General features: G+C 51.6%; 1 protein-coding gene and 1 long non-coding RNA gene across 2 annotated transcripts; one reads left to right on the top strand and one right to left on the bottom strand.

Moving 5' to 3' along the window:
• Window positions 1–10,159: 10,159 nt before the first annotated feature.
• LOC120893005 (uncharacterized) lies at window positions 10,160–11,425 on the top strand. The gene is made up of 2 exons (XR_013424034.1): window positions 10,160–10,559; window positions 11,009–11,425. It is a non-coding gene; the product is annotated as an uncharacterized LOC120893005 (long non-coding RNA).
• Window positions 11,426–21,955: 10,530 nt separating this feature from the next.
• On the bottom strand, window positions 21,956–24,745 carry C1ql2 (complement C1q like 2). Its single transcript, XM_005315922.5, has 2 exons — window positions 23,332–24,745; window positions 21,956–22,713 (listed from the first exon to the last, which is right to left on the bottom strand). The coding sequence occupies exons 1-2, from the start codon at window positions 24,013–24,015 to the stop codon at window positions 22,534–22,536; spliced, it is 864 nt and encodes a 287-aa protein (XP_005315979.1). The 5' UTR covers window positions 24,016–24,745; the 3' UTR covers window positions 21,956–22,533.
• Between the last annotated feature and the right edge of the window lie 873 nt (window positions 24,746–25,618).

Raw genomic sequence — 25,618 nt, forward strand, 5'->3', positions numbered from 1 at the left:
CCCTGGAGAGGGATCCCTTGAGCTGTGGATGAGGCTTGTAGACAGACAAACATCCAAGAGAGACGCCTGGGCCTGCCCAAAGACAAAAGGCAAATAGGCACCTCTGTCTGCAAGACTGCACTGAGCAGCAATGGAGGCTCCGAGAACCCACAGCTCCATTCCTGCCCTTGAGTGGACTGAGGAGCCCTCTGAGGGGACTCTGAGCGGATGGAGAATGATTGATACTGATCACAGGTGACAGGGAGAGCAGGTGCACCCTGGTCATAGAGAGCCCATCCCTCCAGCCCCTCTCTAGTCATCTCCTGCACTCCCCTGGCAATCCCAGGAAGCAGCTCACATTCATTGTGCTTTATGCACGAGGAGAGGGAGGCTCAGGAAGGTTTCCTCTCCCACCCACAGCCACACAGCCATTCAGGAGAGGGACCTGAATTCGAACCTGCATTGTCTGAGGCCAAAGCCGCAGCGTCTTTATGAAGATCACTTGGGTCACTACTGTGCCACTTAATGAGTATCTGGTCAATACACACGGCCTAGGAGACTAGAGCTATCCATGAGATCATTAAAAGAACCAGAACAAAGTCAAAAATCTTCCCCAAAGACCAACAAACAATGGGTCATGAACATGTGCGGCCAATAGAGATAAGTTCAAAAGTCTTAAGAAAAGTCATGACACAAAGCTCCATGTGACATAATCAGATTAAATTTTAGTAATTTGGAAAAATACATATCTCTGAAGATCTCTAAAAGATACCCTTTCAGGTTAGGAAATTGGGCTCAGAGACAGCAACTATTTAATCCAAATCACACAACAGTGGGTTCCAGATCCGGCACCTGAGCCAAGGCTTCAGACTGCTCAGAGGTCTCTATATCCCACTCGACAACCTGGAAGCATCGGGGCTCATCGGGGGTCCTTGCTCCCAGGCTCAAATTGTCCCTCATCAGCCCAAATCCGCAGTCCTTGCTTGCCTAATAGCATCATTTCAGCTCTTGACGTGTGGTTTAATCACCCTCGTCGTGTTGAGCGGGTGCCCAGCCGAGGCTTCTGATCTCAAAGATGGCTCCCGGAAAAGATGACATGTTGCATTAATGTAAACTTTTTCAGATAATCTCTCTAAAAAAAAAAAAAAAAAAAAAAAATCCTGGTTTTGGTTTTGTGCTATTTTTACACTGGCATAAATCCTGGGACCATTCAGATAGATTTCTGTTCACTTTGGCCTCCTCAGAGCCAGTCCCTCAGCCAGGGCAAGAGGCTCACCTCTGGGATGAGGGTGGGACCCTGTGGTCCCAACCAGGGGATCTGAGGAATCATAGGAAAGGTCCTGTGTGGCCATCTTGTGTCCCGGAAGGGAGCCAGTCTGTCCAGACCGATGCCAACTGCTTTGTGGGCTGGTTGAATGAAGGGTCCCCAGGCATCTCAGATCTCCAGCCAAAGCAGAGTTCAGCAAGACCCCCTCTCTTGGATCCGGACCCTCTCTCCCTCCTAGATTCAAACACGTGATAATCCCAGGCCCCGAGAGAGTGTAAGGAGACAGGTGGGTGCTGGTGAGAGGTGCTTAGAAGGCCAATCTCCCCTTGGGAGCCTCTGGGATGAGGGCGTGTCCTTCTGGGCCCTCTGAGCCCGTCCTGTTTTCCCCAGGTGGCTACCTCCTCATCTGGTGGTCAGCCATAGTTGTTCTGTACTATTGTGCTCCACGTAGATTCTGCCACCACCGTCACCTTTAGCCACACAGTAACTTAAGGCACCAGACTTAGAAGTGGCACGACCCACCCAGGTCCCAGTACCATCCCTGCTCTTCCTGACGACGTGCTTAACCATTTGGCACCACGGCTTAGCATCCTCTCAGGGCTGCAGGGAGGAGGGTGCTGAAGAATGGAAGCCGGCAGCACTGGCTGTTGGTCAGCAGAGGCTGCCATAACGAGATGGGGCCGGGCTTAAACAGCAGGCGTATCCACGTCCCAGCAGATCCTGTGTCTGGTGAGGGCTGTCCTCCTGGTTGGCAGATAGTGAGTGTTTTCTTGTAGCATCTTCATATCACAGAGAAAAAGAGAAACAGAGAGGGGCACTAACCCTACAGGATCAGGACCCCACTCTTATGACCTCTTTGAGTTTTCATTTCTTTCCTATAAACCTTATCTCCAAATACAGCCACCCAGAGGGATTAGGAACTTAGGACTTTGGGGAAATGCAATGTAGTTCACAGCATTGATTAAAGAACACAGAGGGCTTCTCTGGGTTTCCAGGAGGATCAACATCTTCCCCCAGAGGCAGCCAGTGGCCTCCTGGGCTCTTCTGCTGTCATTTCTGCTCCTTTATGGGTCTGGCAGGACTCTTGGTTCTCTGGCTAGGGCTTGCCCAGAAGTGGTGGTTTGGGGGCTAAGGACCACCCAAGGGGCCTAGACTGGCACCCTAGTTCCCTTCTCCTATCTCCTTCCCTCCCTGTGGTTCCTGGGAAGGCCAGAGTGGAAAAACCCACAATCCTTTGCAAAGAATCAGGACCACGAGCCCAGACCACAGCCCTGTTCTCGGGTCCTGAGCCTACAGCCCCTCTCCGCATGCACTCTAGCTCAGTAGACACCAGCTAAGCACCTGCTGTGTACATGGGCCTGTCATTGGCTCCTTGATTCCTGGTCCTGCCCTTGGTTTGAGTTGATGCTCCCGCCACTCTCAGCCGGAAGAGTTCCAACACCTGGGGAAGCAGGTGGAAGGGCAGATGCTTCGGGGAGCATCCACCCCACTCCCAGAAGCCTCTCAACCCTTCCCCTCCTGGCAGGGCATGGAACGTCAGCACAGCCCATGCAGGGAGGGCAAGGTGGGGGCCTCTTGGTTCTTACCCATACTTGAACTTCACGCCCTGCCACGGCCCTCGGTGGCCACTTCCATTTCAACCTCTCCGGGAGGTTCCACTCCTGCTACAAGCTCCAAACAAAAACACCAATTTCCAAATGTTTACTGGGTGACTTTAATTGAAACATAAAACCACTCAAAGCTATGTAATTAAGACCTCCCTACTTGGATTTATGGGATTAAGGTTTAGAGGGGAAACAGTTCCTCTTCCTTTCTGTTTCTCTAAGTCTTGGCATTGGCCGTGTTCCTCTGGATGGAGTACCAAGGAAGACTCACGCTTTTCTCACCCTTTCCGCTTCCCGTCCAGATCCCAGGAGCGTGAGCTTAGGGTGTGCTGGCTCACTCTTCCTCCCTTCCCTTCATTCACTCATTCTCTCCATGAATAACCTGACAGATGTGGCTCCCAGCTGTGCTCTGTCACAGGGGCTGCCTCAGAATTCCAGGACCTCAGGGTGAGACCTGGGTGGGCCCTTCTAGCTCCCTGGTTCCAACCCCTTGTCTTATGAAGGTTACGGGCATCTGATGAGCAGCCAGTGCATGGCCCGAGGCCACCCATTCATGGCCGAGATCAGTCCCCCCAGCTCCATGGGGAGAGTGGCAGCATTAAGCCTTCCCAAGAACCAATCGAAGACCCTGCCCCATGCCCCACTCTGCAACCCTCAACCAAAGCCGTTTCTCTGTGGGGCTGACCTAAGTTGTCCATGCCTTCCATGCCCCAGGCACAATTTCTGTGCAACCAGCTCTGCCCCCTGAGCTAGCAGAGCTTGCTGATGGGGGGCGACAGATGAAGCCTGGGAGTTGTTCTGTACTATTGTTGATTCGTCTCTGGCTTCCTCAGATGCTGGGGCCTCCGCCTGCGACTTTTGGTGGAGTAGGAGAAAGACAGGGCTTTGAACTCCAGCCCTGCCCTTATTTGCTTTGGGTTCTAGAACTAGTCTCCACTTTGCTGGGCCTTGATTGGTTCATCTGTAAAATGGAATTAATAATAGTCACTCACCTCATAGGTCATTGAGAGCCTCAGAAGCACTTAGCACCACATCTGGTAAATGGAAAATCCTCAGATGACATGAGTTCTCTCCTCTGCCTGCCCTCCATAGCCTGCAGGCTCTCGCACTGGCTCAGGCCTACTCAGGATGCCTGGTGCTCAGTGCTAGTGACCCAGTGGCCAAACTGGGCTAGGACAGGACTGCACAACCAAGCAGGCTGGTGAGGGGACATGCAGCAGGCTGCAGCACACACATGCCTCTGGGAGCACCCTCCTGGGCCTGCTCCCTCCTAGAGGCTTCCTGCCACATGTCTCCTGCCTGGACCTCTGGCTACATCTCCCTCCCCTTGGCCCATCCGTTCCTGGCCCACACTCCCGTTGTGTGTGTCCTTAGGAGAGGGAAATCTTCACCCTCACAGTGCAGCCTGCCCCACATCCTGGGCCTCCTCCCTCCCTTAGCCTTCCTTAACCCTCCCCTGCTTCCCAACTATGGGATGGTCTCCTCTTCTTTCTCTGAGTGCCCAGAAATGGGTGAATGCTGTTTCTTAAATCCAAGAGCATCCCAGAGTGCTAGGGCTCAGAAGCAACCATCCCAGAGATTCTCTTCTAAGTAGAGAAGGATCAGTTCTGGGCTGGTGGTAAGACAGCCGGGCCCTTGGGGTCAGGAGCTGCATCCTACAGATGGGGCCAGGGGATAAGGGTTGTAAGGTAGGCAGTGGGGATTGTGGAAGGGAAGAGGGGCAGCTTCCAGGTGGAACCTTCAGATGACCTCTCTGGTGCAGTGGGCCAGACAGGTAGGGGGTATGGAGAAGAAGGCAAGGAAAGGGAAAGTGGGAGCTATAGCAGATGGGGGAGTGAGAGAGAACGGGATGGGGGAGTTGGAAGAGGGCAAGCGCTGTGGGAGTGGAGAGAAAGAGATGGGTGTGTGGGGTCTGCAGGAGGAGCCTGCAAAACTGAGGACCTCAGAGGTCAAGACTGGAAGCTGCAGTGGCCGGGCACTGTGGGAAGTGGGGGAGCAAAGTGGAGGGGCTGACACGGAAACAGGAGGCAACAACAGGTAGGCACCCCTCTCCCCTCCCACAGTGTCCAGATTCTCTCCAGGGAACAAGAAGGACTTTAGGAACCAGGGGAAAAAAATCAGAAAAAGTTACTTCTAATAAAGAAAAATAAAAGAAATACTCTTCTCCTCATTCAGTTATATAAATACATAGAAATTATATATATATATCAGCTGTAGAAAGTCTGATGTTTTTAAAATCCTCTGGGATCATGGAAGGAAAAGGCAAGGTGAAACCTGTCCCGCCCAGCCGTGACTCCAGCATACCCCCCTGGAAGCAAGGACAGTGATTGGGACCCAGCCTCTTCCTTGCACATGGTGGTAACCCCACAGGGTCAGACCCCCCAGGTGTCCACACCCGCCCTAGCTGTGATTTATAAAGTGTGAGTCACAAGTTCCAGCTGTGGTCCACTGGGCATGAGTCCAGCCAGTGACCTTCTCCTCCAGGCAGGGCAGACAGCGTGCAGAGGGAGGGCAGAGGGAGGTCATGCCCACCCGTCCTCACTTCTCCCCAACATGAGGGGCTCCTCAACACTGGGGGAGTGGGAGACAGACGTGACCTGGCAGCCCTGAGGCAGAGGTCAACACAGGCGTCGAAAGGAACCCAACTCTGGAGCAACCAGGGGAGGCCCCCTGGAGGAGGAGAGCTGTAAGGTAGGCGATGACCCGACTTTAAGAACAAGCAGCAGGGCACCCCATAAAGAGTGTGGGGCTTTCCAGAAGAAGTGACTGGCTTGAGACAGGAAAATGACAATACGGGTGTTTGGACTTGACTGTCACATGGGTGTGGAAGAGGAATGTGAGAGGAAAGAGACAAAAGAGGTCACCAGAGGCAGGACACAAGGACCTATGGGCTGTCTAAATACTCACCCTTTCATCATGGAAGCAATAGGGAGCCTTTGATGAATTGTGAAGGAGAGCGAGGGACTGGGAGGAGCATGATTGGTTCTGCATTTCTGAGAGGTCTGGCCACAGTGCTGAGCAGTTTTCTTAGATAATATCATGACCCACCAGGATTTGCCAGAGGACCAGCATGAGTAGGTGTGTGTACTAGTTTCCTATTGCTGCTGTAACAAATGACCCCTAGTCAGTGGCCTACGACAACAGAAACTTCTCTTGAAGTTCTGGAGGTCAAAAATCTGGAGAGGGGTGTGTGGGACTGAGATGAAGGTTCTGGAGGCAAAACAGGACCAGGTCCCCCTGCCCCTTGCAGCTTTTGGAAGCTGCTCAAAACCCTTATAGCAACAACACTCTAATCTCTGCCCCCGCCCCCCGCCCCGTGGGCACATGGCTTCCTCCTCCCCCTGGTCAAATCCCCCTCTACTTCCCTTTCACAAGACACCTGTGATGGCGTTGAGCCCACCTGCATGGTCCAGGATCGTCTCCCCATCAACATCATTAACTTAGTCATATCCACGAAGTCCCCTTTTCCATAGAGAGTAATATTCACATGTTCTGGATTTCCAAGTATATTGGAGGGGCATCCTTCCCCACCCACAGTGAGTCATTTCTTAGACACTGACTGGGTACCACTCTCCACGTTAGGGATCTTGCAGCAAACAGGCGAGCTCGGTGCCTGCCCTCGTGGAGCCTGGAGCAGTCCCTGGCGTGTCCTCTGCCATCTGCCGAATGGCTGCCATTGCACGCTGGGCAGAGGAGCGGAGGGCATGGGTATGAAGTGGGGGAGGGGTGTGACATACTTAGAACCTGTGGCTGTCAACACTGACCAATCAGGAGGACTCAGTGCCGGACTGTCCTCAAAGACCCCAGCTGTGCCAGTGGTTAAGTCTTTGATGGCTGCAGCACAGGAAGGTCCAGTGGTCCTGGGGGAGAGGCCAGGGCAGGGGGATGGCCCTGTGACTACTAATGAATCAATAAGGAAGTATTTAAATATTTAAGTTCTTAAATAAAATTCATAAATATCTTAATCCATAGAGGTGGTGGGCAGAACATCAGCTCCAGTTGTGGGGAGGGGTCCCGGGGGTTTGCTTTGAATGCTTCACTTGGGGTGGCACTTAGGTGGAGCCAGGAGGGGGCAGGGAGCCGAGGTTTGTGGCCTGGAGTGGGGAGGGACAGTGTGGGCAGCAGGGGCGGGCGACCCACCCCCACACCGCCGTCCTAATACCTGGAAGAGTGCGTCACTGAGCGGGTTCCTCTTCTTCAGCATTGATGGAGTGTGAACAATTCCACCACCTTCCTTTCTTTCCCCTTAACTTTCCCCTAAGCAGTTCTGTATTTTCCTTAAAAGCCCTTTTATTATAGAATAAAATGTACCCGTCATCTAACTGCGTTGACTCGAGCCAGCTCTCAGGGCTGCAAATCAGCCAGCTCCCGGATGGCTCCTTTGTCCCTTCCTGTGGCATTCAAGATCTGGAAAGGGGTCTCAATCCCCAGGCCCTGGCCACTCTGGAAACAAGGGGGAAGGTTCCAGCATCTCCTGTCCCCCCTCCCCAGCCACAGAGCTGGAGATACCGGTGGGCAGTAGAGATACAGGGGAAAGGTGGCATTGGAAACTGCAGACTGACTTCCACTAGAAGGAGTGAGGGAATGTCACAGCTTGGTGAGCTAAGTAAAACTGGGACTCTTCCACCCACTTTGTTGCTGGGTAAACTGAGACCCAGAGCTGTGAACATGACCAAGTTTCCTAGAGCGTTTATAGAAAGATCGATCAGGCGTGGTGGAGGTGCCATCTGTTTTGCCACACTGGCCCACAGTGGGGGTCCTCCTAACACAGTGGGGGTCCTCCTAACACAGTGCACGCAGCTCTGCATGGACGCTGCTCATCCTACAGCGCCTTGCACTCAGCGGACACTCAACACCCATTCACTCCACGAGCATGCGTGCAGGGCGTCCTCCACAACCAGGCAGGGAGCACAGTGCAGAAGCAAGCCCCTTGGCCCTCCAGGAATGTTCTAGTGGGAAAACAGGCAGCGTGCAAGGGAAGACATAGCAACAGTGAGGTAAAGGACACTAAAGGCAGAGAAGGGACCAGGGCGGTGGGACGTGCTGTGGCCAGGAGTGAAGGAAAGGGCTCTCTAAGGTGGAATCTGACCAAAGTAAGGGGAAGGCTGTGAAGATCTCTAGGGATAAGGCATTCCAGACAGAGCTCTGGAAAGGACAGAGGCCTGGGCAGTGCTTGGCCAGTTACAAAATATCAGGCATCCAGAGCCACCAGGAGGAAGGGAGGAGTGGGCAGGGTGGGGTGGCAGGGATGAGGCCAGGGATGGATGAGCCTTGGGAGAACAGACTCTCAATTCAGACCTCGAGTCAGCTACATGCCTGGGAGAAGTCAGCTCACCCTCTGTCTCCCATGACTCATATGTAAAGGGGCATTCAACAGAGGTACCCAACTGTCATGGTTTAGATCTCAACTGCAATGTCCCCAAGGGCCATGTGTTAAAGCCTTGGTCCCAAGCTTGGTTCTTTTGGGAGGTGGTAGGCCCTTTAAGAGGTGGAGCCAACTGGAAGTTTTCTTACATAATATCATGACCCACCAGGATTTGCCAGAGGACCAGCATGAGTGGCTGTGTGTATTAGTTTCCTATTGCTGCTGTAACAAATGACCCCTAGTCAGTCCAGAGGTGGAGCCAACTGGAAGGAAGTTAAGTCACTGGAGGAGGTGGAAGGAGTATCCTTAAAGGGAAATCTAACCCCACCCCTCCTTTCTCTCCCTTTCTCCTTTCTGGCAGTGGTGGGGTAAGCAGTCTCTTCCACCACATGCTCCCACCACCATGATGTGCTGGGTTGCCACAGGTCCAAAAGCTTCAGGGCCAACCATAGACTGAAACTTCAGAAACCATGAGCCCAAATAAACTTCTCTTCTTAATAAGCCATTTGTCTCAGGTGTTTTGTCACAGTGATGAAAAGATGGATAACACACCAACTTGAGGGTTATGCCCTAAAGAGTCTGGACTAAGAATCAAGAGCACTTAATGGAATCTGGACCCCCTTCCAGTGGAACAGAGGAAGAGGATTGATGGAGCAGGAGGGGGGATGGGATAAGGGAAGAACAGTGGAATAAATCTGACCCAACTTTGCCATATACATATATATGAATATACCACAGTGAAGCTCACCATCATATGTAGCCACAAGACACTAATCAGAAAAAAATATATATAAGTAAATAACACAGGGATCAGTAGAATGGACAGAAGGGAACTGGGGGAGGGGTGGGGGGGGAGGGAAGCACTGGGAACTGAATTAGAGTAAATTCTATTCCATGCTTTTATAATTATGTCAAAATGAATCCTGATGTCATGTATAACTAAAAAGAACCAATAATAATATTTTTTTTTTTAAAAAAAGAGCACATCATGGAGTCCTATTTCTGCCATTTTCTAGCTAATTAACTTTGGACAGGTCACATCACCTCTCCAAGCCTCTCTCTCCTCATTTGTAAAATGGAAATCACGATGCCTGCCCTGCCCATCTCGAAGGATGGTGGTTCGTATCCAGCCACATAGTCCCTGTAAATGGGAATGGCTTTTAAACCTCGTGTGTCATACACAAAGCAGGTTTGTGGAATACCTGTGCAGGTGAGACCTGAGATTCCCATCCAGAGGGCTCAGGTCTGGGGTCTTCCTGGGGCAGCCATTCTCAAGCCTCCACAACTTTCTATAGACCATTTTCTTTGACTGGGATGCCCTCTCCTGTGCCCCAACGCCTACTCAACTGCCTGGAGAACTCCTATTCATCCTGCAAAACCCAATATGTATGTCACTTTGGAGGACAAGCCTTTCTGAATCACGTACTCTTTCTTTGGAGATGACACAGGTCCTTCTTTCCAAGGTGCAGTCCTGGATGTTGTATGTACTTGTCTCATGTAGACCAGGAGGGCCCTCCATCCTGACAGGCCTCAGCATCTAGGTTATCTCTGCTTCCCCAGAACCCAGAATAGGACCTGGCACACAGTAGGTGGTCATGAAACTTTTATTGGCAGGAAATGTCTTGGAGGAGACAGCCCTTCAGTTTGCCTTGAAACTCAAAGGAGTTGGGTCATCTGCCTAAGTTGGACAGGTGGGGGTGGGAGAGCGGCCACTGTGTCGGTGGCCACTCTGGAGAGAGAGGAAGCCCAGGCGGCCACATTTCCAAACTCAGTGAACATTACAAATGACCACATTAGTGAGACAGCCGTTTTTAGAGGTTCTCCTATTGACCCGCCTGAGAAAGCCTCTAAATTTAGTGCCCCCCTCCCCCAAAAAAAAACCCAGGCTGGGGAATCTGCAGCCTCACAAATGGGCCACGTTGGGGAGGAAGCTGAATTCGATTTGCATGTCAGAGGCGCGTTATCTGGTACCTGATGTAAGACTAATTTCATTATTAAATGATCCACACTGATTTACTGAGAAATACGGTACTGCCGGGAGCTATTTTTAACCTCCCGCCTCAGCCCCGCTCAGCAAACAAATCATCCTTTGAAGGACACTGCATTTGCAAAAGTGAATTAGGTGAATAAATATCCATCTATTCATGAAGTTTCTTTATGGAGAAATAAATAAATAACGGCCTGAATGCCTTCATTGTCCCCCCACCCCACCCCCGCAGGCAGTTCTCCAGGAGGATGACGACTTCTGCAGAGCCGGCAGCAGGGGCGGCCCAGGGTGGCGCTGTTCGTGGAGGGGTGTGTCGGCCTGGGGACCCGGTGAGGCCCTGCTGGCTGGACAGAGCAGGTAGGGACTCCCTGTGACTTCCCCAGGCCCAGCCCGCCTCAACAGGGAGCCTGCAGGGTCCTGCCCTGGAACTTGCCAATCTCTGGTTCTGCAGCTTACTCTCTGCGGAAGCTGGGCAACTTCCTTCACCTCTCTGTTCTTCAGTTTCCTCCTATAAGAACTGAGGATGATTCTGACCTCATCGTTGAGGGTGTGGGAGGTTCAATGAGACATGTAACACAATATCAAGCCACAAAGCAAGAAACCCCTAAATGCTTTTTTTTTTTTATAATTATTGTTATAGACCTCATTTTTGATGAAACTGGGAGAGGTTAAAAATAGAAGTCTCCAGGGGGCAGCCCTAGGATATCTTGGAAGGGGGTGGGCCTTGGAATCAGACATGGATTCCTGGAGCTGCAACCCAGAGCTGTGTGCCTCTGGGCAAACTATTCAACCTTTCTGTTCTCCAGATTCCAAGAAACAAGAAAAATGACACCCACCTCTGCAAGGAAAAACTGAGATCATGAGTGTGAGCCATACCGTGTGACACCTGGCAGGAAACTATGGCACCTGCTCGATAAACTATGGAGGCTAGTAAGAGGGTCACTCTTATCAAGCTTAATACAGTCGATCAGCCACTCAAATACTTGATCGCATTCTTAACACTTTCTTTTTCCTCTCCTTCTCCTCTGTTCTTCAAAATTGGTGCTCCTCTTGGCTACAATGAGAATCGAAAATCGTACCTCAATAAAATTTTCTTTCTTTTTTCTTTTTCTTTTTTTTTTTTTTTTTTTGTAGAAGAAAGCAAAGAAACTACCCTGAAGGACAAAGATGTGCCCAATTTCTGATTGATGGCATCTAGAATTAAAATTGTGATACCTCGTTTATTGTGGGTTATATTCATTTTATGTTTTAAAGATTTCACTATTTATCTCAGCTAGTGAGTGTTTGGGTAACCCCTTAATGTTGCAGTTCACCCTAGTCCATGTGGCTGCAGAATCAGGCAGAGGAAGAGAGTGGGCTGGAGGGAGCAAGGTCAGATCACAAATGGCCAGTCCCCTGGGTTTGGGAATTGGAGGTGATTATGTGAGTGCAGGACAGAAAGTGAAGAGTGATTTGATGTTGCTCAGGCTTCCTTTGCCCCAGGCTTCTGGGAGGGGAATGAGGGAGAGTTAATTAGGAAAACCCTGGCTGAGCTCCTGCCCCCAGCAGCTGTTGGCAAACACCTATTAACTGCTGGCTTCTCCCACAGGGGAAACAATTCCTTGCTGTTTGAGGGCTTGGACCACGGGATTCCTAACTTGGCAGCCCCGTTATTCTAGCAATATGAATGGAGGCAGCTGACAGTCGGCAGTGAAGACCAGATAGTCAGCTTACGGGTCTTCAGGAGTAACACACATCTTACAGAGCAGCCGGCACGGCCCTCTAGACCAGGAGCTCAGTATTAAACCTGAAGAGTTGTCGCATGCTCCAAGCTGGATGGATGGTGGCCTTGCTCCTCCACTTCCATAAGAACCCTCTCTCGTGAGTTACCTGCAGCAAGAGCAAGACACGGAGCCAGGTGTCTCCCTCTACAGCCACATCTCCCAACATCGATGCTGAAACTACTGCATGGAGCCATAAAACTCCTTCCAGAAATTGGGCCACACGTGCCAGGTGGCCAGCTGAGCAGAGGGTGCAGCATCAGGCCAGGGACCACCAGAAACTTGGACAAACTCACACACGTGACTCTCACAATTCAATAAACTGCATCACAAGACACACACAGTCCCCAGACTCCTGCCTCCCCCCACCCTCCCACCTGAACCTGAGATTGAACCCAGAGGCATTTAACTACTGAGTCTCATCTCCATCCCTTTTTTATATTTTTTTAATTTATTTTTAGAGACAGGGTCCCGCTGAGTTGCTGAGGCTGGTTTTGAACTTTCGATCCTCCTGCCTCAGCCTCCGGAGCCATGGGGATTACAGGCGTGCACCACCAGACCCGGGGAGCTCCTATCTTTTTTGAAAGGGTGGCAGGATGCCTTTGTGAAGTGTTGTAGCTCAGAAAAGGAGCCAGGCCCCCAGCCTCTTCTGCTGTTTATCGAGGGAAACTTGAACTAAACTCAGTTCAGCTTCACCCGCGGAGCTCATTCTCGGATGCCAGTCACCTTCTCGAGAGTGGGCCTCTGACAATCACAGGATGTCATGCTAACCACTGGGCTGGCTCCTCAAGGCAAAGCTGGGTGACAGACGGCCCCACCTCTGTCTCTCTCAGCAAGTGGCTGTTCAGAGAAAGCAAGAAAGGGAGGGGTAGAGGCTGCAGGAAGCTCTTCCATGACCGGGAGTTCTCTGGGTAGAGATTGGCTCGTCTCCCAGCACCTACATAGGCCTGGCACCCAGGAATGTAGTGAATGCGGAGATGCTGGAGGGACGGGTGGATAACAGGTGGGTGGATAGTGGATGGACAGATGGATGAATAGATAGTGGATGGGTGGACTGTCACCCAAAGATGCAAGCGTTTACTTGGTCCTCAGTGTGGCAGATAACAAGACGTAACAGGACTGAGACCAGTTGCTTCACTGATGTTGGTCTATCCCTTCTGCGGGTAAGTGGTGAGTTAGAACGGACCCCCCTCCCCCTATGACCAGGGGCATTGCAAAAACCAAATGCAGAGGAGCACAGAGCTGGCTGTGACCTCACATGCTGGAGAGTGTGGGGACCCACGCTGCTACAAACATGGCAGAATAGGGCTGCAGGTGCCCTTCAGAGAGGATCAAGTGGAGCCAGATGTGGGGCGCATGTCTGCCATCCTAGTGACTCCAGAGGCTGAGACAGAGGATCACAAGTTCAAGGGCAGCCTCAGCCACTTAATAAAACCCAATCTCAAAATTAAAAAAAAAAAAATTTAAAAAGCCCTGGGGTTGTGACTCAGCGGTAGAATGCTCCTGGGTTCAATCTCCAGTATCGTGCAAAAAAAAAAAAAGAAAGAAAAAAGAAAAACAGAAAGGATCAAATGGCATCAAAATGCTGCTGCATGTCTAGGCACGTGCCTCTGAGTTTCCAGTTACCAATCAGCCACCATGTCCCCTGCCACAGTTCTGGGAGCACAGGGGACACCCACGAAGTAGGTCTTGAATGGAACACATGGTGGCAAAAGCCAGTTTTCAAAACTCCAGAGGCCAACGGCTGCTCCTATGGGACTCTGTACCCTTGAACAGGGTCTGGATCTCCCAGGAGAGCATCTTGCAACTCAGGACAGAAGAGCCTTCTTGCAAAGACTTGCAAGTTCCAAATTGATTCTAAAGGGACAGGGTTGGGGGCCTTGAAGGAGGCCTGGGCTGAACCACACCCCACCCCAGCCTTAAGTCCTGAGCTTTGGTAGGATTAGTAGGTGTTGCTATGCGTGGCAGCCAGAGGCCCTGAGCCACCAGGCTGTGTGTGTTAATTTGAAATCCGGCCTGACAGAGCGGGGCTGTCAATGGGGGTTTGCATATTCATGTGGCAGAGCCCAGAGACTTAGTCACAGGACTCCAGCCTCAATTATGCAGGGGCTTATTCGCCTGGGAGTCAATAAGGAAGCCCCACCAGGATCTGACAGTGATCTTCAGGTGCAGACTCTCCACGAATGGGATCCAAAAGGGACAATGCTTACCTCCATGGTGCATCCTCTCTGGGAGGCCAAGGCAGGATGACTGGGAAGTGCACTGGGTTGAATCCTGACTGGCAACCACTTGTTACTGCCACACCTGTGAAATGGGTACGGCATCTTTATCTCATCGGGTTACTGAACAGATTATAGACATGTTTGGGAAAAAGCTCTTGGTTACTCCTAACACATGGGCATGCTCATAAATGCCAGCTGTTGACACTGAAATCCAACCCCCTTCTCCTTCCAAGTGGCCTTGGTTTCATGGTCCCCGAAATGTGTTGGCTCAGAAGAGAACAAAGTCATCCTAATCATTATTCCAGTGCCACCACCTGCTATCTCCAGGTCTCAGATACTGATTCTGTGCCTCATACTGGGTTATGGCGTCTCATTAACCCTCCCAACTGCCCATGTGGTGGGAGTGCTGGCTTCGTTCTACAGACTGGAAAAGAGATGCTCAGGAAGTCAAATGACTGGTTCAATAATCACGGAGCTACTTTATGCTAAAGGTGAATTTGAATCCAAGTTCAAAGGCTAGAGTTGGGTTCCACTAAACATCACTTAGTAGCTCAGAAAAGTAGCCAGGTGGTGTCCACAGAAAAGTTACTTTTTTTTTTTTTTAACCAAAATAAGTGTTTGAATGCTGATGATAACGAGCATAGAGCACTTCCCAGTAATGTTATAAAAATCCAGGGAATCATTCACTTGTTGAATATGTGGCATTTTACAGATGAGGAAAGCATATGGCTCAGAGAGATTAGATGGACTATATGACAGACAGGGAAGTGGTCTATAAGAAGTAGGGCCTCTGAAGTCAGAGAGACCAGGGCTTTATTCTTGGGGTACTTCTTTGCTGTGTGATTTTGGATAAATTGCTAGCCCTCTCTGTACCTCAGTTTCAACCCTCTCACCAAGTTGCTGAGATATCTATTAAGGTACTTAACTTGCTGAGTCTCACTTTCCCTCATTGTTGAGATTAAGCCAGTGAACATAGATAAAGGATTCAGCTCAATACAAAAAAAATTTAAATTAGAAGGTCAAAACCACTTTTTTCTTCTCCTCTTTCTATTCTGTGTTGTGACCTGGTTGCTTTTAAAGGGCTGGGCTATTTTGATGCACTCATCCGCTGCCCACTGCTCAGTCTGCTTGCAGGGCACCTGTCAGATAACCCAGGGTGGCCCCTGCACCCCCTGGTGCCTGCCTCAGCCTCTTCAGCTAACCTAGAGTTACCAGGCATCCAAAAAGTATGTTTTAGGTATACATGAAAGTTATACAGAACTTTCTGGTTGCTGGTTGTAATTCCCAGTAGTAAATAAATAAGCAAAGAAATGGGGTCTGATGCTGGGGAAGCTGGGGGAAGGGAGGAGTAACTTTTACGTGTATCTAAAACATACTTTCAGATATACATAAATGAAAAGGTCAAAACCACTTTCTCTTTTCCTCTCTCCATCCTGGGTTGTGACCCCGTTGCTTTCAATATACATAAAAGCTACTCCTCCCTCCCTCCAGCTTCCTCAGTGTCAGAGCCCAGCCTGGACACGGGAAATGGAAGGCCCAGGAGGCAGGAAGAGGAGAAGGGAGCCATTCTCCAAACCTCAGGCCTGGGGACCTGGGTGGGCATGCAGGGGAGGAGTCAGCGGGAGCTGAGTTCCTAAATGCTTTGCTGAGTTCCTGCAAAACATCACAACTAGCTTCACCAAGAGAGGCCTGCTTTACCGACTCCCTCAGAGCACCATGTGGGCAAGCATCCACACTCCCCTAAGAAGCACAGCTCTGCCAGGCATGGGGACGCATACCAGTAGTCCCATCGACTCAGGATCCTCCCCGGGGCAGAAGGATCGCAAGTTCAAGACCAGCCTCAGCAACTTAGTGAGATCCTGTCTCAATATAAAAAAATAAAAAGGGCTGGCAATGTGGATTGATGGTAAAGTGCCCCTGAGTTCAATCACCAATAAGAGAAAAGAAGAAAGAGGAGGAGGAGGAGGAAGATAGCTCTGTCCATCAGTCACCCAAAGGTCAAAATCAAAAGTGGTGTTTCCCCTAAGAATTCTCCAGATGGTCACGAAATGCCTCTCTCCCTCCCATACTCTGCATCTCTCGTGAGGTTTGGAAATCTTGACAGAAGCTAAGTCCCATCCTTCCTGGAGTCCTGTATGCCCAGAGAATGGTGTCTCCATGCCCCCACACCCACCCAGGAGTCCCCTCCTTCCCCCTGTGCCAACACGAATAAAACCTGACTTTAATTCACCCGGTCCCAAGGAGGGGCTGCTCGGTGTAGAAAATATACCAAGAGGTAGAAAACAGGGACAGAAAGAATGAAAATGCTGAAATAATGTAAATTGGGTAAAGACATTGTTTGCATTGCTTTGCAAATAAAGAAGGATTTTGCCACATAAGGGCAGAATCTATAAGTAAAAGAAGAATCCTTTATAAAGAAAATGTGGTGTTTATACACAATGGAATATTACTCAGCCATAAAAAGAATGACTTTATGACTTTTACAGGTAAATAGATCTGGAGACAATCATGGTAGGTGAAATAAGCTAATCCCAAAGAACCAAAGACCAAATGTTCTCTCTGATATGTGAATGCTAATGCACGATAAAGGAGGTAAGAGGAAAGAATAGAAGTTCAGTGGATTAGACAAAGGGGAATGAAGGGAAGGGAGGTGGTGGGAATAGGAAAGACAGTCGAATGAACTGGATATGACTTTCGTATGTTCACATATGAATAGAGAACAATGTAACTGCACATCAGACACGGTCACAAGAATGGGATTCTAATCAGAATAAGTTAACTCCGTGGATGCATAAACCAAAATACAATCTACTGTCATGTATATCTAAAAAGAACAAACTAAGAAATTAAAAGAAGAATCCTGTTAGCAAAGAAAGATTCTTCCTTTGCTAGATCAGGGAATGTTGGAAATAGGTAACAGGTCTGGTGGTGCGAGAATTGTTTAACCAATTAAAGCTATCTCCACCTTTACTTAATTATGTATTTGCTAATTTATTTACTACTGAAAATTACAACCAGCAACCAAGAGCACTTTACCATGTAACTATATCCCCAGTTCTTTTTATTTTATTAAGACCAGGACTCACTAAAGTCATCCAGGTTGGCCTCAAATTTGCAATCCTCTTGCCTCAACTTCCAGAGTCACTGGGATTACAAGCATGTGCCACCATGCCAGGCAATTAAGGCCATCTTCAATGGTACCAATGGATAAAGAAGGGGGCTCAGCCCACAGGGCCCCTAAGAGCTGCTGCAGAGAGATCATAAGGGAGGAGAGGAGAGCAGGTATGAATCTCCAAATCGCCACATAGGAATCCACGCAGATGTGCATTTGAAATGTCGGGAAGAATGCAAGCCACGCTATTACAGAAATTATCTCTGGGGAAGAAAATGGCAGAGAGGGAGGGGGAATTTTTACTTTCTGTTTTATATTTCTCTGTGTTGTTTACATCTTTTTGTAAGTGCATATTATGTCAACGATTTCTCAAAAGATGTTTTCCATTTGAAGAAGATAAAAGAATCCTGACAGCCAAAGCATCAACCAGGGGACCCCACTGGAAATGAAGCCGGCCTACGGGTGCAGAAGGCCCCCCTGGGGGGGCCGGCTTCCATCAGCCCAGAGCTGCAGTGTGGGAGTGGCATAAGTGTATGTCAACTGGAAAGTTCTGGAAATTTCTAGAGCTGTGACCAGGACCTCAAAGGCTGTAATAAAGGCTCCTTTGCAAATGGTCCTCCTCATTCTCCCACACCTTACACGTTCAGGGCTGGGGGTGGGAGGGAAGGCACTTGGTTAACAGCAGTGATTCAGCTTGCTGGGAGACCCCCTTTGGCCCCTGAAAAGCTTTCCAAGATTTATCTTCTTGGGACTCCCTCCAAGGATACCCCCACCCATCCATCCATCCATTTGTCTGTCCATTCCATAAATATTTATTAAGCACCTACTGTGTGCCTTGCACCATTCTAATTGATGGGGGCGAGGGGCATTCGGTGGTGATCCACGTGGACGCAGGGTCTGCCCTGTGCTATCCACCATCCTTCAGGGGCGTGCTCTCCTCGGTTGAAAGGAATTAGAATATGACAGTAACCCCACCGGAGACCAAAACATTCCTGAGAAGTTCCTCATTTCCATTTGCCGGCTATTCGGAGGGGCCCCAACAGAGCCCCAACACCTGGATCTCCAAAAAACCCCGTGTCAAAAAGAAATATTGACACTTCATTTCTTTTTAATCTAAAGAGAGAAACCAGGCATTGCTAAAACTGAAAACCTAGACTGAAGGTAGGTCCTGCAGGAGTCCAAGTGTGCAGGGCTGCCCATGCCTCATAAAAGGGCAGATGTTGATGCCGGCAATTCTGGAAAAATGGCAAGTTGGAGGGAAAGACTTGAATTAACCCTCTTTTTTGTTATTGTTGTTGTTGCTCTGATGAAGGGTCGCTGTTTCCAGAATGGGTTAGCCAGCTGGAATAGAGACACCGACTTGAATGTAGGGGTCCTGGGACAAATATAAATACAGAAAGATGGAAAGTTTTTTTAAAGTATAGATTGGCAATGGCCTACGTAAATTATTCATCAGTCAAATATACATATTGGAGGTGAGTGCTCAAATAATGTTTAACCAATAAAACGACAGGATCAGAGAAGTCTGAAGCAACTAGGCTGGGCAGTGTGTCCTCTGGGGTGGGATCGTAGCCCCGTGCAGAGGGGGCCTGGAGTTTTGTCTTGGGTGCCCAAGACAGCCATCCATCTGCTCATGTAGATAGGAAAGAAAAAGAGCAAAAGGTCTAATCTCTATCCTAATTTCTGGGGTCCAGGTGTGTGCTTCATGCACAGGCCTCCCTGAAAATAGGCACATAGGTGCTGCATCTGGGCGTAGGAAAAGACCCGCCCACCATCAGAGACAGCTGATGTCCACTTCAGCTAAACTCTCCCCACCTGCAGGATGCCCCCTCTCCCTAAGAAAGAAAGGGAGATCTGTCACAGGAGATAGTGGCCAGTGAGAAGTTGCTGGACCTGTCTCCACAGGTCCACTTGGAGCATTTGGCACTAAAGGTTCCCCTGGGCCACCCACTGACCCCACAGCCTGGGTGTTCAAGGAAGTCCTCAGGAGTGGGAGCCCGTGTCTGCTGGCAACCGGGGTGAAGAAGCAGAGCTGATTTTCTCATCTGGCCCTTCTTACATCACAGCAAGGGATGACATGTCTGCTCTCTGTCTGTTCTCCTTTCAAAGGCCTCAGAACTCTGGGATGTGGATGTGCCCCATCTGTGTAGTCAGGCAGGACAGGGTCGTAGAGCTCAGTGTTCAAGTCCCTGCTCAACCTCTTATAAGCTTTGTAACTTGACCAAGTCATGAACCCCTCTGAGCCTCAACTGTACCAGCTGTCAGTGGGATAGAACAACGTATTTCCTTTTTGCTAGGCAAAGCCAGGATGCTAATCCCAACCTAGGAAGATAACTAAAAAAGGTACCCCAAAAGCGATTAAGACACTAAAGCAATCATTTCTAATTACAACTGATAATAATTCCCTATCAACCAAAGAAGAGGGTAGTATCTGGGACGCAGGGTTTCTTGTATTCCACATGCACCCCCAAGACTGATGACTCCACTGGGGTGGCAGTGGTGGAAGGAATGGTGTCCCCAGCCCAACCTTCTCCTTCTCAGGGAATCCTCCAGAGACATCATGGGGTATGGACCTTGGTGGTCCACAAGGGACCTGCCTGGGACCTGGAGCGAGTGCAGATGCAGAGAGATTGCCCCTGAGCAGGCTTGCTCCTGCCTGGCAGGGCTCCCGCCCGCTGCCTCATCAATCTATCATCCTCTTAGCAGCTGACACCTCTGGCAGCACCTCCCGGCAGCCTGGGCATTAGAATTGCAAGAAGGCTGGCTGCACCAGGGAATACAGATGGAGGAATCTCAGATTCAAATTTGTCTAAGTATCGTGAACAGCCAGACCTGGGCAAGGCGTCTCCACTGCCCTTCCGCCAAAGGGGAGTGGCAGGGGTTTTGTTAGAAGTACAAATTGCTTCTTAATGCAGAGGATCAAGCTGGGCTCCGGCACCTCCTTAGAAATTCCTCCCGCTCCCAGGAAAGCCACCGCTGCATGTCAATTTTAATTTTTGAAATTTAAACCGAGGGCTTTGTGTCTAAGCTCCATCTCATCTGAGGAAGGGGAGGAATAAGTCAAAAAGGATTAGGGGCCCGCTGGGGATTGCAGATCCATAGCAATTAGACTTCATTTGGGTCTCAGACATTTGGTTTTAATCGCATTTCTGGATGATACAATCAACAAGGCATCAGAAAGCGATACGTATGCAACTGTAGATGAGCTGATTCCGCCCTCCTTAGTTCCTGGAAGCAGGTGGGCTCAGCTGGGCTTGGTGTCCACATTCAGTGGGGGTAGAATGGGGGCTGGGAATTAGGGTTCTGTTTGAATCCGAAGCTGGGGGATGGTAAATTGTATATATATATATATATTTTTTTTTCCCTACCTCTCTTTGAGCACTTTATCCCTGTACTCAAAGCGGACATAATCATTGCTCATATTCAAGTGAATGACAATAAAACATTATTCAAATAAAATAAGAGCATAAAAGAGGAACAGCAACAGCTACAGGACTCGAGGCAGGGGGTATAATAGTCTTTTAAATGGGAATCACAGCTTTTCAGCTTCAGGAACTGAAGTTCAACACAATGCTATTTGGGGGCAGACATGCAGTCAAGAACATTGTCACACACCATACTGACATAGACCCTCATTATGGGCCTATACATACATGCATGTGCACATATGTAACCTGAATTATGTGTGGACAACATAATATCCGCATTGGAGATGTGTGTGAATCCAGCTTATATAGATACACACCCTCAGGGACACACACACACACACACACACACACACACACACACATTTCTTTTCAAACTAGCCAAAATGAGCTCTGTAAGTACTAGGGGAGGTTAACCAGTAATTTTGTAGACAACTTACTGTTTGTTGGAACTCGGTATTCCAAGAACAAAAACAAAAAAGTAAAGAGGGGGAAAAAAAAAGGAAAGTAGGTGAGGTGTTCTCCTAACTTGTGAGTGTGAAATGCTGAGGGGAAGAGAGACTAATAGATAACCCCACTCCAGAGCACCTCACCCCACAAACAGGAAGGGAGCACCTCAGAAAAGGGCTGTTCCTCTCAGAGGTTGTGTCTATCTCACTTACCACTATCTCACTTACCAATCCTGGTTGAATTCAGGGAGGTGGATGATCCATGAATTGCCTCAATTTGCCACTTCTTTTGAGAGATGTAGACCTATGTCAGGGCAGGTACTATGCCCAGGAAGCTGAAGGCACAGTGGGGGGCTCTGCTTGGGGTTTTTGCACTTCCCACTTCGGAGCCCCTAACCCACAGATCCCACACCAGCAAATGCCTCACTTGCCTCCCAGTTCTGCAGAACACCCCTCTGGCTTCCTTCCCTAGAAGCCCCGCCCCTTTGGCCTCACCCCAGCCACTCCAGGAAGGCAGATTACCAGAGACTGGAGGCCAGTCACTACTTTCCTGCCCCTCCTGGGTCAGGCCAGTTCAGGACTGCAGTGGAGAACCTCAGGGAAAAGATGACAGGCCCGGGTCTCCCCATATCTTCTCATCCATCCCAGATGGGAAGGACTGGGCAGTGATGGAAAGCAGGCATAGCCCGGGCTACTGGGGCCCCAGTTCAACCTTTCAATGGAAGCGGAGGTTTGGAACTCCAGTAAAGGGGCCGTCGTGAGGACAAAGACAACGGGAGCCCATAGTCTAAAAACATAATTTAATGCATCGCAGTGGGTCTGAGTAGGAAGTGAGTGCGGTGTGGAAAGGTGAATTTTCCTTTGCTGAAATTCTGCTGTGGATGGACAGGAAAATCTGCACGAGTATTTCGGGTCACAAAGAAGGAGGCCCCAGGAAGCCGGTGCTCACTTTGGCCAATCTCCCTGGCCTGGGCCTAGAGCCCTTGGCCTGGGGGTACTGGGAGGAGGAAGAGGGGGTCTGAAAGAGGGCAGGCTCTGGCGCGGCCTGTCCAGTCCAATCACATTTGCAAAGTCTGAGCGCAACTGCCGCGAGGGCTCGGGTTCACGTTCAGCTCGCCGCTTGGGCGTCCCCCTCTCCCTCCCCGGGTTGGGCACTGGAACCAGGGGCACCGCCTGCAGCATGGTGGTAAGTTGCAGCCACACTGAGACTGGGAGCGGGGCAAAGAGGACAGCAGGGGTGTGTCTTTTCCAACGGAGATGTCAGGAAGTGTCATGAAGCGGAAAGTGGCCCTCACCTAAGAGCCGCGCGCTGGGGTGGAGACAGGGCGGCTTGAAGCTACCCCACCTCGCGCCCTCTGCGCCCCTAATCCGGGTACAGAAGAAAGCCCGAGAACGTGCTGTACTTGTTGTTATTGCCTCCGTGTGCCTTCCCGCCGTCCAGCTTCACGTACACCTCGTCCCCTGAATCGAGGTGCAGCACCACGCTGTTACTGGCATAGTCGTAGTTCTGGTCCGCGTCCTGCGCGATGGCGCTGGCCCGAACCTGAAGGAAAACCGTGGGAGCGATGAACCCGAGCACCTCTTCCTAAGCCCTTGCCCCGCCCCCACCGTGCGCGCCCCCTGCCAGGTCTTCTGCGTCCACAGTCCCACCCCAGCTTCCTGCTCTCTCCAATTTAGCGACTCCTGCCCGGTCCCCTCCTCCCCTCCATCCCCGACCCCAACCCCCCCCCCCCAGCTGGCAAGTCCCGGAAGGAGGGCGAGAGGGGACTTCGTAAACATTGACCTCGTGTGAAAGGGTAGGAACCAAGGGCTAGGGACAAGAGGAAAGGAAGCTGGAGGGCAAGAGGCGGTTTACGTGCAACCTGAGCTAAAGAAAACAGTTTTCCGAAGAGCCGGTGCGGCTGCAGGCCGGGACGCAAGTATCTGGGAAAATGCAGACTGGGTACTAGGGTCTCCGCGCTCCAGGCCCAACCTCTAGCGCTACGTTGGCGTAAGTGCTGACCCAAAATGTTGGGGAAAGGGACGCAGTGGCCCAGCAGCGCACTCCTTCCCAGGGCTTACTCCAGCGCTCGCAAATAGGGAGAAAGGGACTGGTTTCCTGGGCAGTTCGGGACACGGGCGAGGGTCTGTGTGGGGCCCAACACGGGTGGCAATTACTGACCTGCCCGTTCTTGCAGAGGTCCGCCCACATGCTGGTGCCGTCGCCGCCTCGCATGAGGATGTGGTAGGTGAAGAAGTAGATGCCACGAACCTGGCAGCTGAACTTGCCTGTGGTGGGGTCGTAGTGATTGCCGAGATTGGTGACCACGTCGTCGAACTTGAGCACCTCGTAACCCTCATGGGGGCTCTTGAGTCCCACGTAGAAGGCGATCTTGGGACCGCTGAAGGCGGCGCTCAGCGCGCTGGTCACTTCTCCCTCCGAGTCGCCGCCGCCCCCGGCTCCGCCGCCTACCACTCCGACGCCGCCGGCCGCTCCGGTGGTCAGCTGCAGCCCGGGCAGCCCTGGTCGTCCCGAGTCGCCCTTCTCTCCCGGGGGACCCCTGGGTCCCGGTGGACCCGGCTCTCCAGGGGGACCCCGCGGCCCTGGCTTGCCGGGTCGCCCCGGGTCACCCTTGGGTCCCTGGATAAAGGGAGGTGGAGGGTTGGCGCTGAGGTCCTGCATGACTTCCAGGGCGGCGGTGCTGGGTCCCGGCGGCGGCGCCTTGGCGCCCGCGGGTCCCCCGCCGGGTGCGGCGGTGTATGGGTCGCAGATCATGCGGCAGGTGCCCATCATCTCGTAGTGCGCTGCTCCGGGGGGCGCCGCCTGCAGCAGCAGCGGTACGGCGATGAGCAGCCCAAGCGCCATGGCCAAGAGTACGCCGACGGCCGCCAGGCAGGCGCGCCGCCGCCGCTGCCACAGCCGGGAGGCAACCGCCACCAGCTCCTCCTTGCCTCCCGGGGAGGTAATGGTGGGGCGGCGCGGGTGGCCCCGCTCCCCGAGCTCGGGGGCCAACTCCGCGGGTCCGGGCCGCGCCCCCGACGTGGCGACCCCCTGAACCGGCCACCCAACTACTTCAGGAAGAGGTGCCCCGGCCTGGGCTCCCGTGCCCACCGCACTGGGGCTGCTCAGGAGACCCACGGAGCCCGGCGCGCATGGCGGGGGGCGCACAGAAAGAGCCCGGCGCCCCACGGGTCCGGGCGGCAGAGGCCGGGGAGTGCTGGATCCGCGAGTGGCGTCCGGCGACGAATCCGCGGCTCTTCTTCTTGCGGGTTAGGCTGGGCTGGGCTCCGCACGCGGTGAGGGCGCCCCGGCTCCGCGGCGCGCTCTGCTCTGCTCTCCCGCTGCTCGCTGGCTCCCGCGAGGAGGGGGGACCCAGCTACCCTGACGTAAGGAGTCCGGGGCTGAGCGGCGGAGGCGGCGAGGCAGCACGCGCTGCCATCACTCGGGAGACGGCGCCCTCATGTCATCAGCCTCCAGTCCTCCTCCTATCCCGTAGCGTCCTCGGTAGAAGCGGCAAAGGCTGGGTTCCTCCTGGCGGCGCCCGGGAGCCACAAGTGGGCGCAACGGGCGCAGCCCCCAGCTGGGGCGCCACAGACACACCCACCGGCGGCCACACTCACGCGCCTCCCACCGACCAGGGAGCACAAACACCCACTCGCGCTGTCGCGGGGCGCACACAGGCACCCCCACATGGCCGCGCAGTCACTCAGAATCCCAAAGCCTATAAAATCCTTTGGAGGTGGGGGTCACCTAATCCATTGCCCTGCCAAAACAGGATCAGACCTCCATGGGAAAAGTCCTGGCCCCCGGACCCTGCAGGAAAGGGCCGTCTGAAAGCCCCTGGAGTTACTTTAGAACTGAATGAATCTTGTCCCTGGACAGTCTTTCAGACCGAAGACTCCATCCAAACTTCAAGCAGGCCTCAGCGCTGCATCCCCACCAATTCTCCAAAGGATACTTTGCAAAGCTCAAAGCCCCCAGTACAGAAATCTGTTAGCTTTATACCTTATCTTCCATCGAAAGTGTCTGGCATTTGTCCTGTGTATAAAGTTAACTTGCAAATGCAAATATTTGAACCAGCACTTGGTGATGATATAGCATTCAAGTTTGGTGCCCTCAGTTCCTACTGGGAGCCTTGCCACCAGCCCTGCCTATCTCCATGGACAAGTTCCCTCGAATATTCCTAGCTTCCTCCTCCTGTGGTGGTGATATTGGGTGGGGGGTAGTTATTTTAAAAAAAATACTCCCAAACTATTTTCAGCCAAACTTTTGAATAAACTGTGGCTCCAAATTAGAGCCGAATTATTCCTCTCCAATGCAGCTGTGAGGATAACAGAAGAAATGGAGACCTTCCCTGGGTTGGAAAGACCTCCAGACCGGAAATGAAAGGCCTGGGGCTGGGGCGCTCCTCAGTGGTAGAGTGCTTGCCTGGCGTGCCCTAGGCTCTGGGTTCACCCCCAGCACCAGA

The sequence above is a fragment of the Ictidomys tridecemlineatus genome, chromosome 7 (assembly GCF_052094955.1).
Source record: "Ictidomys tridecemlineatus isolate mIctTri1 chromosome 7, mIctTri1.hap1, whole genome shotgun sequence".
Lineage (NCBI taxonomy): Eukaryota > Metazoa > Chordata > Mammalia > Rodentia > Sciuridae > Ictidomys > Ictidomys tridecemlineatus.

Coding starts and splice junctions, on each gene's coding strand:
- C1ql2 (XM_005315922.5), bottom strand. CDS start 24,015: ATGGCGCTTGGGCTGCTCATCGCCGTACCGCTGCTGCTGCAGGCGGCG. Junction 22,714..23,331: donor ACCTCTGCAAGAACGGGCAG/GTCAGTAATTGC, acceptor GTTTTCCTTCAG/GTTCGGGCCAGCGCCATCGC.